A 17550-nucleotide genomic window follows, 5' to 3' on the forward strand; every position below is an offset into this window, starting at 1 on the left:
GAAATAGCTGTGTAACAAAATTTATTCACATGTCATAATATATAAAAGTTCTTTTATGCTAATAGTAGACCTAATAAAAATCCTCCAAAAAAATTAAATGAGAAGCGGGAGAAGGAGGTGACGGGTAAACTAGGACAGGGGCGACGGACCGCTGCAGCAAGATCTGGCCAGGGACCGCGCAACCCCGGTGAGACAGAAGTCTAGTGAAAACATGACTGATCTATTATTCACGATAAGAAGGGGAGATCTGAGCCCAAAGTATCAGCATATCATCATACCTGATCGTACCTAATGGCTTCAGCCATCGTTTGAGGGTACAAGTGCTTTCAAATTTTCATTCCAGTCATTTTATCCAGGTGAACCAGATGATGAACCTGACAGCAAATCTCTTCATTTCTTCGCATCAAGTTGAAAAAACAGGTAATTCAGTACACTGTACAATAACTTGGGCACATCTGTATCAATAACTTTGATCGACTTTTCGCTCAAAATGCCGAAAAGAAGTAACGAACTAAGAAATGGGTCACCTATTCAAGCACCAATGCTTCCTTCCTAATTTGTACAGCTTTTGCACATGCCAGATTTCCTCACCGCTAGCTGTCGGCGAGTTTTTCTGCTTCCACTGATCAAAGTTACTATAGTCAAGAACCTTTTCTTCAGTAACGGCAATGGGATTCCGATTCGCTAGTTTGAGAGAAACATAAGTTTGGTATGCCGCAGCAACTAATGTTCACGCATTTTATGGGAGGGGTATCGAATCTTGATTTACTCTCGACTCAAGGTGCTTGACGAAGACTGCAACGTGTTGATGGTCGTGGAATTCTGGGTGTGGCATTCGGAATAACTTTGCTGTTGCCGTGCTTGTGGAGGTCCCTCATGGCTTTGAACCTCAGATCTTCACAGTAGGTGCTTGGCTCCGGGATCACGTCCGCTACAGCCATTTTTCCCTCGAGCATATTCACCACCTCGGACATCGTGGGCCTTAGAGATGGAGATGCATTTGTGCACAAAAGAGCAACTTTTGCCACAATTTTCGCTTCTTCTTCGTTGACTTCAGTCTTTAACTTCTCATCGACAAGTGGCATCAAGTTTCCAGTTTGTTGCAAGTGACATGCCTGCAGCATAATTCAACATAAATCAATACTTCGTCGTAGAGCTATTGAAAAATTCTTATACTGTGAGAATGGAGAACCCAGCCCGATCGTTAATATAGTATGTTCTTGCTGTAAGTCAAGTTGGAGACTTGGAAAATTACCCAATCCAACAGACAGAAAAAGTCATCACTCGGCAGGCTACTGTTATTGCTTTTCCCGCTGACTATCTCCAAGGCCACAACTCCAAAGCTGTACACATCAGCTTTGTATGTGAGGTAACCCCACAATGCATATTCTGGAGCCATATATCCTCTGCAAACAAGATCACGATCTGTTAAATCAACGATCTTAAGAAATTACAGCATCACCAGAGAGCATAATCTATAGTCAAGGTGCTGTTAAGAAATTTTGGGCTTGGAATTTCATAGGGAGAAGATAACATACATGGTTCCAGCAATTTTGGTGCTAATGTGAGTCTTCTCTTCTTCATGAAGCCTGGCCAGTCCAAAATCTGATATCTTTGGGTTTAAATCTCGATCGAGCAGCACATTAGTAGCTTTAATATCTCTGTGGACAATCTTGAGTCTAGACTCTTCATGTAGAAAGGCGAGACCCTTAGCGATCCCAGTGCAGATCTTATGTCTTGAGGCCCAGTCTAGCTGAAGTTGATGATAATCCGGACCTGTAAAACGCAAGAGGCCATAGTTGCTTATTATTTCGACATCTATCTAGGTCCTATTTTGTATGGTGCTTAAATCATAGCTTGTATAAGTAGAACTGACCAAACAAGGCACGGGCAAGGCTATTGTTCTCCATATACTCGTAAACCAGCGATAGTTGATCTCCTTCAATACAGCACCCGTGGAGCTTCACAAGATTTGGATGTTGTAAGCATGATATCATTCCTATCTCGTTCAGGAATTCTCGATTTCCTTGTCGTGATTTCGATGAGAGCTGCTTCACTGCTATTACAGTGCCATCATTTAATTGACCCTGCATGCAAACCCAATTATTAGAATAAATTTATTAGAAGGTTGCACGAAGATATATGAAACGGGACAAGACAAATAACAGCATGCACCTTGTAGACAGCACCAAAACCGCCTTCCCCAATTTTGTTTGCAGAATCGAAGTCATTTGTTGCAGCTTTAATTTGTTTCAAGGAAAATGTCCCTGTCTGCAGATCTAGTCCTTCCATGCCTATATAAGCAGAGAATAGATGGAACTTGAAGCCAGAAAACTCAAGAAGGTAAACCCAAAAGAGAGAATTAGATCACTGATCAAGTAGAGATGAATATATACTCTGTAGTTAGGTACAAGTGTGTTCATTAGTGATAGCTAAAGCCGTGGAGCAACAAATTGAATGTCTAATTTTATGCAAGCCCAAGTAAACTATTGGCGACTTGCACAGTAGACTAGAGTAGCTGTGTTTTTTTCATTCAGTTAAAAAATGACAGGTGGTGAAGCACCGGATCATGGTCTTTTCAAGCAAGTCAGATTGATGACAGAGAACATTCAGTCATATTTATCAAAATTCGTAGAAACTGCACCTTGTCTTCTCTTGGTTCTTCCTCGGAAATGGCCTTTCCACTTAAGTATACAGATTGATAAGAGAACAATGCAAAATGCTCCAGCTCCAACTCCAACTATCACATAAGTAGTCTTTTGTTTTCCACCTCTTGAACACCCTTTGACATCTGCCCAACAGAAACAAGACAAGCTAGTGATGAAAATGATTGGTTGCGCAGCTGGATAATGCTAAGAATCATAACTATCATATCAAAGGGCTTTAGAACCAATGTTTTATGCTTATCAATGGCCTCAAACTTTATGCAGCTCAGCATCAGACTACAGAAACCATCTGGCTATTTGATATGGTGAAAATTTTCAGCCTCACCTGAAACTACAGAAATGGAAGAAATAAGCGGACCATAAACTCCTCTTTTAGGAATCCTTGTTGTCCCTTTTCCAGCAAAAATTAGACGAATCTCCAGCATATTATTGGTCACACTGACATTATAGACTTCTTCTTTTGGCTTCTGAGCAGCACCTGCTGCAATCTCAATATCATAGTCCTTCAGAATCAACTTCCCCTGTACCAAAGTCATTTAACTAAAATTTAATGTGCCAGAGAATTGAAACAATATGCAATGTGAAATACAGGTGTTCCAATGAGAACTTAAGTACCTGAACATAAATATCAAACACCCGCCTCCCGAGGCTGTTATATGTTTTATCATTAGTGAACTGTATCTCTGCAAATCTGAGTTTCACATTGTACATCCCATTCTCCAAGCAATAATGAAAATAAGTCAGTGAAATTGGGACTGTTCGTGCTGTTGAATCCAAGACTGTGAGGTTTGAGGAAAGTAGATACACAGAATAGCGCAGGTTTTGTTCATCGTTATCATCCATGAAGTCCCCTGTGCTACTGAATCCCCAGAACTCATCACGATTTAAATAGAATTTTGCAGCACCACCTTCTTCATCTTGATCTCCTTGATAGATGATCTTCTGCTTAGATTCCTTGATGATTGCATCTTTTCCACCACAATTAACATGTAAACAACTTGAGTCTGATAGAAAAATTTCAGATGATTCAGAAAACTTCTGACCTTGACAGAGATAAACTAACAGAAAACATTACTACAGCACCATGTAGTGGACAAGACCAAACAGTTGATGCTCAAAATGGACAAGTATATTAAAAAATGTAGCAGTTTAACCCAACTTTGAACATTCCATAGATTCTGTGAGATGGAGAGCAATGATTCAGCAAGTAAATACTTACAACGTGAACATTGGAAGTTCTCCAAGCAAGGAACACCTCTGCCTCTGCAACAGATGTATAAATGAATTAGCCCCGACCAGCAACGATACCCAGACCTTTCATTTCACAAGAAAACTCAGTGCGAATAAAACAAAAAAACTGGGTATGTAGTCATATGGCCATTTGGCAATCAATATATTTGAACCCTTCGGATAATTACAGATCTGAGACTTCTGTGAAAAAATGCTCATGAATGAAGAGCCATCATATCAAAGATGATCACTTTGGCAACAAAACTGTGCTTTCAACTGAAGGATTCAAGCTTTTTATCAAAATCCACAAAATAAATAAATAAATAAATAATGAAGACTGATATTGGGGATGATGAAAGGAATCTTACGAGTTATTTTCTGCTGAGGAGCTCCTAAACAAATTCAAGTTCATGTTCCTGAAGAAAATGGGAGAGTGACAAAATCAGATTTTCCATGAATATCTTACAAAAGATATCTCGAGAGAAATATAGCACAGGTATTGGTGAGCTCACATGTTTTCTTGACAAGCAGGTTGGTGAGGACCTTGCCATGTGAAGTCATTGTATGAAAGATCACTGCACACAGCATGAAGGAAAACTTACTTTAAGATGGTAGGAATCAAGAGGATGGTGAGGGCAATCAACTCAATAAGAACAAGAAATATACACGCTGGTTCCTTCCTTCAGGATTGAGTCTGGAACACTTCCCGTTAATAAATTGCTGGTGAGAAATCTAAGCAAAAATCATGTGACATAATTAACACAATAGGAAAAGAAAGAAACCATTAAAATGACATTCAATCAACAAATGCATTGAGTTATCTGGATGCATTATGTCACATGGTAGAGGCCACTAGCATATTTTATCAACAATTTTTTTCCTTTTCACTGACATAAGTAAGAGACGGCAATACAAGAAGACTTGCATGAACACATGCATTCACAGGCATGTGAATGAAGAACTTACATGAATTTTACGCGCTTTAAATTGATTGTAGCCGGAATTTGCCCAGTCAATTTGTTAAAACTGAGATCCCTAGGACCATGAAGACATAAGGTAAGCAAGCCTACCTTGTTTCAGCTGTAAGAAGACTATTAAAAATTCTCAAGTCAGAAATTAACAAGATTTACTTACAATGATTCTAGATTCTGCAATTTCCACATGTATGCGGGAATTTGCCCAGATAAGTTGCAGCTTCTCAGTGCCCTGTAACAATATGCTGCCAGGTTTAACAACTCAAACACCAAGCACAGCACATCCTAGGAGAATCCAAACTCTGTATCGAAGAACTGAGACTAACAATGTCACTAGGCCTGTCATATTATCCAGTGCAGGAAATAGCTGGAGAGGACCATCAATGTCACTAATCCTCCTGTCAACGTATTTAATCATTAGCAAACTTTGATTTAAAAAATATATGAGTTGCATCTTAACTTAAAAAAGATAAAGAACTAATTGTGAGAAAGCTAATCACTCACAGCTCCAGTATTTTATTCAAAGCAGAAATGTGTGATGGAATGGGTCCTTCAAGTCCACTCGCATGCATTTCGCTTCAAGAGTTGAAGTGTATATGGAAATACTCAGCAAGTAGATTATAATAAAAAGCATGTTGATCATCAAACTTAACCCACACAAAATGTATTAACACCATGATCTTACAGTCTAGTCAGCTGCTTCCAGTTTTGGATAAAACTGGGTATTTTGCCGTTGAAGTTGTTATCATTTATTCTACTGCATTATAAATATAAAGTGTTAGCACGCATTCAAATTGTAATAGTTATGTAGGAAACAAGCACATAATTGTCTTACAAATCTGTCAGATTTCCTAACGCGGCATATGTAGCTGGCACATTTCCTGTTAGGTGATTGGAGGACAAAATCCTATGACCATATCATGGCACCACAATAAGTAAATAAAAGTATAAAGCTGGAAGAAAAATAGTCCCAAGCTTAGGAGTATTAGGGTTTCTTACAAATTCTGTAAGTTGATTAAACTCCCAAACTCATGAGGAACAGGACCAGAGAACTGGTTGGCTTCAAGATTCCTGATTAAGAAACTCTATAATTGTTATTGAATTAACCAAATATAATCTTCTGTAATAGACTCCAACTAAATTATCTGAAACCAAAGGCATTTTAGCCATTCTTCTGAAATTCAACAAATAGAGTTTTTTCCGACAGTCATGAGAAAGAAATTTTTGTATAAATGTTCTAGATATACTTCTATATAAAAGGAAGTGGCAATCAATTGATGGAGAAAGGCAAAAAGAAACTGCAAAGTATAGCTCCCATGGAACGTGCATCTCTGATGATTTCAAAATGCAACAATTTCTCAGGAAAGAAATGTACTGCAAAAATGATTAGATTTAGCATGAAACTTACAGATATGTTAGAGAGGTAATGTTTGCCAATGATGTCGGTATTGCTCCTGATAAGCGATTCACAAGAAGAGAGCTGCATAACCATTTTTCTGTTAATAGTCAATCAGAGGAAAACATATGATGTGAGGAAATCGAGGAGGATTGGTTACATTGATGTCAACTGCATGGAACCCAACTCATCAGGAATTTCACCACTGAGGCAGTTGTAAGCAAAATCACTGCAATGTGAGAGTTCACCAGCATCTTATTAAAAAAAAATTGCTATTTACCCCAAATTATAATTGGACACAAAGTCGCAAAATAGTGTAACAGATGAAGGAAGTGGAAACTAATCCTTACATCTCTCTGAGGTAAGGGAGCTTGGCAAGCTCAGGGGGAAGAATTCCGGGTAGACTGTGAAACTTCAGCACTCTGTGATGCATGACAATCAGATTGATGTTAAGTGCAAGAGATGGCTTCATCGCATATTTGGAAAGTTAATAGTGTAACACCATGAATCAGCATTGAAAATTGCAGATAAGATTGCTGAACTCATATATATACTGAAGAGACCAATTTACATCTTCTGGAAACAGCATAAATAAGCACAAAGATAAATAATGATATATCCCTCTTCTTCACTGATGCCACCAAATTTTGCACTTCAACAACTCCTTTTCTTTTCTGGCAATACATATTAGAAGACATTGCATTTTGTGGGCAAATTTCTGGGGGAAATGGTGAAAGTTATCAAATTTTCAATGGCAATTATATCTTATCTTAATTGGACTTATGAGGGTGATTTTACACTTTCGAGAACAACCATGTCAAGACACTCAAAAACTTTACGTTGCTGCTTTCAGAAATAGCTCAATATCAAGTACAGTTCTAATGGTTGCAAGAGACATTTTGATGAGGAAAAGACTAAAATGTGTATGTCTAAGGGTGGAATAATGATCTTATTTTACCAATGAACTACATCAATCATATTTCCCAACCCTTATATAATGAAAACTCATAAACGAAATAACGTATGATTTCATTAAAATTCACAGAGATTGGGGCAAAAAACAGTTGTGAGTATGAAGCTATGCAGACTGGTGGAGTAGCATTGAGATGGTAATCAACGGAAGAAGCTTCAGAGATTCAATGAGGGACTTATACATCCTTACGACGTGGCAGAAGGTATTGTTCCCAATGTTGCAATCACAAACAACGCTACTCTCAGCTTCTGGTGGCGGCTGCAGTGCTAACCCAACCCTTTGTATCAAACAATTGTCACCATCAAAATCCCAGTATGTTGACCCCATTGCGCTCGTGATCTCACGGAGAGCATCAACTAAATTACATGAATTGAAAAGAAAGCACCATTAGAGAAAGTGAAAGGTATAAGCTAAGATTGTCAATGAAAGGAAATTGACTAATAATGAAGGATGTAGTTACTTTGCCAAAGAAAGTTAATGCTCTAGTAGACACTATTTCCATTTTCTCTCGGTTTTGTGATTATGGAAAAGAACATGAGAAAAATATAGAAACACAAATTGAGTTACCATAGTCCAGAAGTTCAGACCAAAGCCCCTGCTGTAAATGTCATATTTATTTAGTGAATAAGGTCAGCATGACTCTTTTCTGTCAAATGATTCAACCGTGAAGACAACCAATTACTTTTCTGTAATATTGTGGCTTCAGTTGGGAGGGGTAAAGGTACATCTGATGTATCATAATCAGAAAAATGGAGGTGTATAATGTCGCCTTTAATAATACAGTGCTTGCAAGGCAAGTAAAACTGCAGGCGTTGTGTTTTCTGCAACACAATTTATCAAAAGAACTGCTTTTCTATATATTTGCCAGGGCCATCTCTCTCCAGCTCTTCAAGGTCAATCTACCAAGATAGCCACAATCTTGCTAATTATGGTGTGTTCGAACAGAAAAATTTATTCAGGCTATAGAATCAGCCTCATCTAGGCCTAAACCAACACCAGAGAGTCATGTTGAAGCATGTCCAAGGTAAACAATTGTGTAGAAGATGTGACCAGGATAACAGCAACGACAAGGGTCATTCACTTTACCACAGCGGACATCTATTTTAGAGTTGTCATAACATTCTCAAGGACACTCGAGATCGCTATACAGACCAGCAAGAAAGCTACCCAAAAACTGTTTCTGAATAGGTCAGCCAACAAATTTCCATTGCTCGTACCAGTTCCATGAGCCCAAAAGAGAATTTATCCATCCATAAAGCATGTGGCATTCAATAATATACCTAATATAGGCATCAGGCAAATCCACTAAAGGATAAACTGAAATTGCCTTATCCAAATTGTAGTTTTTTAACATAAGAGTCCCATTATCTGACCGAATAATATAAAATAAAAAAATCCTCTTATCTTCTTTCTTCCGGGCTACAGAAAATGAAACTCCCACCTCTACTTACCAATCAGAATACCAAGATTACACCCATTAAAGTCTAGAAAGGAATCGCAAACATTGGGTAGAGAGATTCTCATATGAATCTTACACTAATTTTCCCCATCTCCCAGTCAACTCCAACGCTGTCACTAAAAGGAAATAAAATACAGAACAGAGAAACAGAGCACAACGAGCTAACCCCACCTACTCTCAGCAAAGTGAACCAACTGAAACCCAGATTTCAAGAGAGCAAAAGCTCGCAACTCCCCCACAATTTCTCAGCATCCAAACACGTACTTGCACCGTTCACAGCCAAAAAAAAAAAAAGATTAACTCGTACCTTCCGCTTGGGGCAGCCTTGACTCGGCGAGCCACATCAACCCGAAGCAGCTCAACCCCATGAAAATCAAGAAAACGAACGAGTACTTGCCCGCCATGATCAAGAACCTCGGCCTCCCGAGGAACTAACGGCAAAGAAAACTTCCGAGCTCGGACCTCTTCCGCGTCTTGGAGCTCGAGCAAATGGCAAAAAGAACCAGCAAATGCTGTGCTCCGCACTCAACGTAGGAGTTGACAAAACAAGCGAAACCTCCAGCTCCAGTTCCCGGATGGGAAAAAGAAAGAAAACGGGTGGAAATACTGGGCACTCCGGAACAAGTTGACAAGTTGGCGGCCGACGAGGAGGGGATGGGATTATCTTTATTCATATCTCGGATTTTATAATTCGATGCATGTCTGACTGGTTTCTGTCCCGTTCGACAAGAATTGAATATTCCGAGGAGCGCAGAACCATTCGGCAGACGTAGGAAAGGACGTGGACGTTTCCCCCCGGGCTGTCGTTCTCGCAGCGTAACTGGATTTGTCCTCGCATGGGGGGCGAGGTCAAAGTGACCTTAGTCACATGAGGTTAAATTCCATGGGGTTGAAGAACTGTTACCATCAACCTGTTGTACTTCTTTTAACACGTGAGCCAGCCTGTAAAAAAGAAGGCGGTCTAGAGTTCTTTAACCAATTATTAAACATGGGTGGTCAAAATATTTTCAGAGAATAGTGATGTTGAGTCCTATCGAACCATTTATTAAAAATGTTGGTCACGTGATATTCATAAAAACTAATCAATCAAATCAAATAAATTCATTGACACATAAAGAAAAGAAAAATGGGCTAATTTTTTTTTTGTCTTCTCAATCTTATCATAAATAAACTCCATCATTTCCAATTCTCTATTATCTCAATGAACGATAAATTCAGCACCAATAATTTTGATAGATGCAAATTGATCATCAAATGAGACAAATCGCTTTGAAGGACACACTATTAAAATCTTTTTTTTTAAAAGGAGTTTTTTAGAGTCTCTACTAGAAGTTGTCTGCATCAAGTCACAGATTTAGGAGGAGCTGCAACTTTTTTAATTATTCATCTAGGTCTAGATATGGCGAAGGAATTGGACGAGAGAAAATGATTGAATCCTCTCAACTTTTAACATTTTAGTTTTTCTTTTTTTCACTTTTTATTTTTTAAATATAAAATATATATTGATAAATATTGTATTTATCAAGGATATGAAAGCAATATCTATTTGAATGAAAATGTTTACAAAGAGCAAATAAGATTTGCAATGAACAAATTAAATCCATTACTGACGGTTTTTTACTATTGGAATTTACTTACTAAATATTACATAATTTATCGTGAATAACTAAAATTTACGATGAAGAAATAATTTTAATGACAAATAAATTCACTTTACCGACAAATGGATACCAACAACAACTACACTTTACTACACAAGAATTTTCATTTTCCTTTTGAAATATACAGATAAATGTCAACCTTATTTTTGACGTATACGATGTTCGACGTCATACAAGTAAGCTTTTGACATGCTACCCAACACGCATGACTTCACTTGAAAAGTCTACCAGGTATAAATGTGGTAATAGTACGGAGACAACGCAGATATATATTTTTTTTTTCTTTGTTTACTTAATTATATTGTAATGCGAATTCGGTAGGTGAACTCTTGTCAAATTTATAGGGAAGTTATCCGTCAAAACCTTTGAATTTTCTTTTATTTTTCCCAAGAAATTTATTAGAGTTGATGAATTGTCATTGAAATAAAGAATAGAAGAAATTGCAAGGATACGCCAGGAGACATTTAGCCAGACATACTTGCACTGCTTTTAGATCCTGACAGACACCGGGAGCAACGGGATAAGCAAGCGAAATCTCATACTAACTTCCTCCTAGCATGAAGTATGAAAATTCCAATGCGATCATGAATTTATTGTACAAAATATCAATTAAGTTATAAACTATCAAATTTATATATGTGGTCCTAAATTTTTATGCAAAATTCATTGAAATCCTTTATGACCAATTTCAGCTAGAAGTAGCTAAGGTGGTGATCCATGTAGGATGTTCTATCGAGTAGGGTTGCTTGTGTCAATATGCCACGTAAGACGGCCAACGATAACCGGATGCTACTTCAGTAATTTCCTGTGGCGATTGGCCAAGAGAACCATCTTAGACTATTTGTGCCAAGGTTTAGATCTATAATGACAAAATTAGAAGGTTTAAGACTAGATTATCTTCTGGTTTATTACTAATTAGGTAATTATCTAAGTTAATATAATTAAAAACCCCAAACTGGTACCCTTAAGATAAATTTACCACAAATTAATTTTTTGACCATAAAAAAATCAAACCGATGCATTTATGACAAACTTTACCTCAATTAATTTTCATTAAATTAGTTTTTTTTTTTTTTTATACCAAGGAACCGTCAAAGCCCCGTTACGGGGTCATACAACCCGTCCAGTGCCCGATGACACCGTCAATTAATACCAAAAAAATAATAAATTGGTATATTTATAATAGACGGAAGGTAAAACACCAAAATGACATACTCATCAATTATCGCGTTTTATCTAACTTAGCAATTTGATGGTAAAATTAATGAAAACTAACAAATGGTATTATTTGTCACATATATATCAGTTTGGTATTTTTTATGGTTAAAATATTAATTTTAATTAAATTTATTATAAATTTACGAGTTAATATCATCCCTTATTATCCCGGTCGCGGTGTGCACAGCTTGGATTGACCCTTGCATGGCATGCACAAGGAATAATGAGTACGTACGTACATGACGCCCAGATCTACCTTATCACCATCATACGGAGTCCCCAGGGAAGAGCCAAAAGTCAAATTTGCATTAATATAAGACGTAAAAAGTCGCAATCCAGAGCAAAGCAAATTATATTTTAATTATGTGATGTGATAGGCTGGGGTTTGGTTTGAACAAATGAAGACAAATATAGATGTAGACCATTCAATTTAGCTTGCTCCTCCACGTCACAGATGCCCCTAAGGTAGTGGCACATAAGTTCGCCTATATAGTGCTTGGCGATACGCCTTGGATCGAATAAGCTCGGATAAACCAGGATATAAGGCTGGATTTGCGATTCAAGGCATGATAATTTTATCAAACTCGGATTATGTTGAAAAATAAAAGAGCGTTCGCTATGTAAGGTGTGATGGTGCAACTAATGTAAATCGAGAGCACTATTTCCCCCTTCTTCTTGTCCTCGTCAAATCAGTTCGGGGCCTGGTTCGTCACCAAATCGCACGTCTTTACTAGAAGAAAATTGCTCCATCTTCATATGTGATGATCCGAATCATTTCACACATCGAGTCTTGAAAAAAAAAAACCCAAAGTGACGGAATTTTGACTAGGCCATTATTTATGAATAACATCATAAGCCTTTTCGCATCCAATGTGGGACTTTGGTTGAAAAATTTGAAATATCAACATGCATGTGTTGAAGTATTATCCCATATTACTTGATAATGTCTCATAAATGTTTTATTTATCAATTTAAGTTTTTGGATTGACTTTTTAAGAGTGTGTGGACATGATTCGGTCAGTGGGCAATGTGGACAAGAAGAGCCAGTGGCACCATTTTCTCTTATTTAAGTCAAAAGTCTTACAACTAATACTAATAAGACAGGAGATTATGGCAATGTACTATGTTCAAAGACGATTCCTCAAGTCATGACTTTTCTTCTCCTTGCAAGTGGACAAATTCCCTATGCTCTTTGTTAAGACCAGGGGCATGCAAAACGTATCGCCCGCACTGGGAGCCGCCTGGACTAGCCAATTTGGTCTAGTTCCCGGTTCCTAAAAGTAGAATCAGTGTTAGGGCGGTCCAACGCCCGATTCTAAGGGAGAACTGGACCGGACCGATTAAATATGCTTTTTTATTTTATTTCTTCCAAAAAATTAGTAAAACATGAAGTAAACACTATCTCAGTTTGGTCCAAATAGTGGGAAAAAAAAGTAAAGGAAAAATATAAATGATCATTTCCATTGGACCAGACCGAAACTAGACCGGATTGATGGTTTGGTCCAGCTCCTGGTCCTAGGACCAACCTATCCGATCCTCGATTCTGATTTTTGGAAACCATATCAGAATCAGAAATTGATCCCCTAGTTAAGACTACAAAGGATATTTCAAGTTTCGACGTTTCATGGCTTGACTAGTCCCATTCATTTATATATATAGTCGATGAAGAGAGCTGGAGTAACGAAGTTCTATTTGTCATTTATTCTTGTTTCCATTCTGTTGTGTGCGCTAAGGTATCTTTCCTTGCACCATACTAAGTTCATCTTTTTTTCTGAGAGATCAAGAGAGATTTAGTTTCTTAACGCTTAATCCCTAGAAATTATCTTGAGAAGGAATACTCGAATTCGTTAGCTCTTATCCGTCAAAACGTTTTGAGTTCCCCTTGTATTTCTACCTCAGCCGAGTCCTTGGTGATTAGTCTAGGAATGTTTCTAGAACAGTGTGACTATTAGAAACGCACTTATTGCGGAGTCGATTGGGTGCAATTCAAACAAGACCGATGCAAGAGTCAGGAAATTGTTGGGTTAATGCAGCAGAAGTCAGGTATGTATTTCGTTTGAGCAAACGAAAAAACTATATCCAACATTTATATATAATTTAGGGATCACGTCGAGCAAATTCAAAGTTCAAAGATGATATTATATATTGTGTCAAAGTTCAGGAACTATTCATATCATTTTCCCTCCTAAAAAACAAGTCATTAACATAAGAAACTTCAAAAGTGAAAAAAAAAAAATCAACAAAATCAAAATTTTGATAGATAGAAGACACAATACAAAGGAGTTTTCTAGAGCATCCAACCGCAATTGTCGAGACATGCCATGGTCAAATCGTAAGAAGTGTAGCTATGGATAATTGAACTCATTCTATCTTGACAAGTGATTTCTCCCCTTTGATGACTAGACGCCCCTTAATCCGAAAAACCACAAGTTGTGCCATCTGCTCATCTTCTAGAACGCACAAAGTTTACATTGCCCGCAAAGAGATGCATCGCACATTTTTCTTGCACGATCTGATCGATTCTTAAAGATCCTAATGAAATTACAAATTGAGTCAAAAGTCTCGTGCTAGACAAATTGGAGACAAAGGTGAACCAAAAGCAAAGGCTGCGCATAGCCCGATACACACGCCTGGCCAGATTCCAAAGTTTTGACAGTGACCCTCCTGGCCTTTGAATATAATTTAACCGATCACGTTTTCATTATGAGCAAAGCATTGTTTTCTCGAGGGTAAATTGAATTGATAGGTGCTTAAATTTTGGGAGAATTTGGCATTTAAGGACGTGAATTATTGAATTATCGTGGATCAAGATTGAAGACTTGCATATATAGTGCTCGCACAAGTGCTTGAGCTAATGTTTTTTATTGACTTGTTACAACAGTACTGTGGATGGCAAAAACGTATGTATCTTATATGTTATTTTGAAAACTCTAGGAGTTTAATTCTTTAGTTTTGAATCATGGGGGCAACCCTCGCTCTCACCCAATCTAGTGAACGGTTGCTACCCAAGCGAGGGCGACCCTCACCCGAGAGTGGCCCTCGCCAAGCTAGGCCTAGGCATTTCTCGCTTGAGGTAGAGACCTCTGCTAGCCATCAATAAGGTCAAGTGGTCGGTAGAGGAAAAAAAGAAAGAAAAAAAAAAAGAAGAAAGTAAAAAATATTAAATATTATTAAAAAAATGTCTATACCAACATCAATTTACACAAAAAAAAAAAATACCAATCATGTCACGTAGGACATATGACATTCACTCTCATTGATTTTCGCCCAAAATTGATCAAATTGTCTTAACTATCAAAACATAAAAAATGTTTAAGACTTAATAGACAACATCTAAAAGTTTATGACTGAATTAAAAAAAGTGCAATAAGTTTTGACTTTTTAGATAATTTTCCCCATATATCCATGTGTAATTAATAAGGTATATCAATAATGATTAGACAAGAAAAATCTTTGGTGATTTTTTCAACCATCGGATCAAGTCTATTAATTCGTACTCTTTCATTTCACTTTCGATCCAATGGTAGAATCACCGGCTTAATTCCTCGGAGAAATTCTGACCCAAAAAAAAAAAGAATTCGTCGGAGAAATTTTGCCAAAAACATATTTCTTTGTTTTCGTTTATCCATTTTTTTTTTCCAAGGAGTACTGATTGCATGGTCAATGCCCGGAGCGCCCCAGGTATTTCGTCTAGATGCTCAAAGTCAAACCTTAAACGTCGCCTTCTCAACCACCGGGAAAGAGATGGCAAAAATTATACAATTCCAAAATAGAGTTAAGTCAGCAACAGGGGGTTGACTCGAATCGGATCGACCATTTCTGATGCGCAAAGTTGAAGTTACTGAGATGAACAAAATACTCATAAATTGACAGACTTTCCACGAGACATTGATTACGCAATAGGATACAGATTATCATTGAGATGATACGAAAGCAATTTACAGCTTAAACCTGTCCAGGATCAGCACAAATTCCAAAACTCAACCAACTAATGTCCAATCAATCCCAGCAGCAATCGGTCATCATGTTCCAGCGATATCAACCAACACAAATAAATATAGTGCTGAAAATAAAAGATAATATAAAAAAAAACAACACTCATAAATTTTATGTTAATATTCTGAAAAATCTCAAACTAGTACATCTGTGACAAATTTATCACAAATTATTTTTTTGACCATGAAAAACCCTAAACTGATACATCTCGCGACAAATTTACCCCCGACCGACCATAAAAAACCATAAATTGGTACGTTTATGACAAATTTACCCCAAACTAATTTATTTGACGGAAACCCCAATAAATTTGTGATAAATATACCCTCTATTAAATTGATTTAATACCACAAAAATCAAAAAATAAACTATAGTCACTGTTATTTAATTTAATAATTTGACAATAAAATTTAATGAAAACTAACAGATGGTAAATTTGTTACAAGTGTACCGGTTTGGGGTAAATTTGTCAAAAGTATGGCTGGGTTTTTCAGGCTGTCGGAAACCCAATTCTAAAAAATACTATAGGACTGATCTCTAGTCATATGGCTGGAGGCTCAACACGACAATAGTACATTAATATATTGTTGTTACAAAGATAAATAACAAAGGAGCAAGAAATTCTAGTCATAGAAGACAATTTGGAGAAGGGTTTTAATGAACAAGATGATAAACCAGGTAGATTTTAATCTCACGAAAAACATATTGAAATTTCAGCCATTTTGACCATCGAATCTAAACCGCCTATTCTCCTTTGAACCGTCGTCTCTCTCCCTTTTCTCTTTTTCCTTTTTCGCTATCAAGAACGTTCAGTTCACCTTTTTATTTCCTTTTTTGACTTCTCTTCTTTTTTACCAATCTAAAGGTGTGTCTGCCACGTGAGGCGGCAGCCCATCGATAATGAGCACGAGGCGGGCGCGACATCGGTCTTTACAATTAGTGACGTCATAATATATGGATGTGATCACATCATGTGTCGGCATTGGCCCTTGCTGACATGGGCTTTTGAAAGCCAAAACAACTGCCGAACCATGTTGAGGATCTTGTCCTTTCAAGTTCTGTCCATGCTGAGAAAGGCCCGCAAAGAAATGGACGAGAATATGCGTGCTCGCCGGGATTAATTTGGCGGACAGGACAGGATCACGCAACAAAGGAGATGCGGTTACATTCCTTGGGTACTATCGACTGGTCTGTTGATTGTTAGTGCATAAGTCTGATGTGTATAAACATGTTATCTCGGTACTTGTTTGATGCACGTAAATATAACATTTGATCGAAGATAGAGACAATGATGGAATTAGAATTACAAAAAATCTAGACAGCGTGGTTCTAGTTTATGTAACGATAAATGTACTGCAACTATATGAAGACCCACCACAATATGGTTGTCGTCATGGGACCATGAGCACCTTTTTGTGGTTGCTACACTACGACACCACCACCATGAGGTGGTCGTCGAGTCAGAGAGAGAGAGAGAGAGAGAGACTTGAAAGTCTCATTCACTATTTTGGAAGAGAGAAATAAACAAGGGATTCTCTTTTCAATTTTGACTCTTCCACTCTGCTCCTTTTTAGTCTGTTACTACAAAAGCAATTGTTTCAAATTCTGCCAAAAGACCCAGTGAATTAGAATGACCCATTAACACAAGTAATTTTAGAGCAAGTAGATCATTTATGATGAAAATGAGGAGGGGGTAATTGTTTTGTTGATAAACACTCCTGTTACACGTGTAGCCTCTCAAGGATGAGAATCAACTATATATTATCTGTATTAAAGACTGTATCTTTTAGTGTTATTCATCTAATCCTTTGTAGTAACTACTCATAATAACAAAGTTGTAAAATAGCATAAGAGATTTATTTATTTTTTTTTGTTCCTAACCCCACTTTACTAGTGGTTAGGGACAACTTTGTTGGATGCATTTTTTTTTTTTCTTTTTTCTTTTCTTTTTTCCTTTGAATAGGGAAATCCTATTTG

The 17550-nt window shown here is 37.4% G+C and overlaps 1 protein-coding gene across 1 annotated transcript; it reads right to left on the reverse strand.

Moving 5' to 3' along the window:
• Nucleotides 1-369: 369 nt before the first annotated feature.
• LOC104445058 (probable LRR receptor-like serine/threonine-protein kinase RFK1) lies at nt 370-9350 on the reverse strand. Its single transcript, XM_018874324.2, has 24 exons — nt 9006-9350; nt 7421-7595; nt 6617-6688; nt 6427-6495; nt 6279-6350; nt 5870-5941; nt 5706-5777; nt 5556-5627; nt 5375-5446; nt 5197-5268; nt 5031-5102; nt 4863-4931; nt 4563-4628; nt 4409-4471; nt 4265-4312; nt 3886-3929; nt 3282-3670; nt 2992-3187; nt 2645-2791; nt 2176-2294; nt 1877-2087; nt 1539-1776; nt 1256-1406; nt 370-1115 (listed from the first exon to the last, which is right to left on the reverse strand). The coding sequence occupies exons 1-24, from the start codon at nt 9100-9102 to the stop codon at nt 777-779; spliced, it is 2997 nt and encodes a 998-aa protein (XP_018729869.2). The 5' UTR covers nt 9103-9350; the 3' UTR covers nt 370-776.
• Nucleotides 9351-17550: the final 8200 nt, after the last annotated feature.

This window comes from Eucalyptus grandis, chromosome 5 (genome assembly GCF_016545825.1).
Source record: "Eucalyptus grandis isolate ANBG69807.140 chromosome 5, ASM1654582v1, whole genome shotgun sequence".
NCBI classification, from domain to species: Eukaryota; Viridiplantae; Streptophyta; class Magnoliopsida; order Myrtales; family Myrtaceae; genus Eucalyptus; species Eucalyptus grandis.

Coding starts and splice junctions, on each gene's coding strand:
- LOC104445058 (XM_018874324.2), bottom strand. CDS start 9,102: ATGGCGGGCAAGTACTCGTTCGTTTTCTTGATTTTCATGGGGTTGAGC. Junction 5,942..6,278: donor ATTACCTCTCTAACATATCT/GTAAGTTTCATG, acceptor TTTCTTAATCAG/GAATCTTGAAGCCAACCAGT. Junction 4,932..5,030: donor TTGCAGAATCTAGAATCATT/GTAAGTAAATCT, acceptor TCATGGTCCTAG/GGATCTCAGTTTTAACAAAT.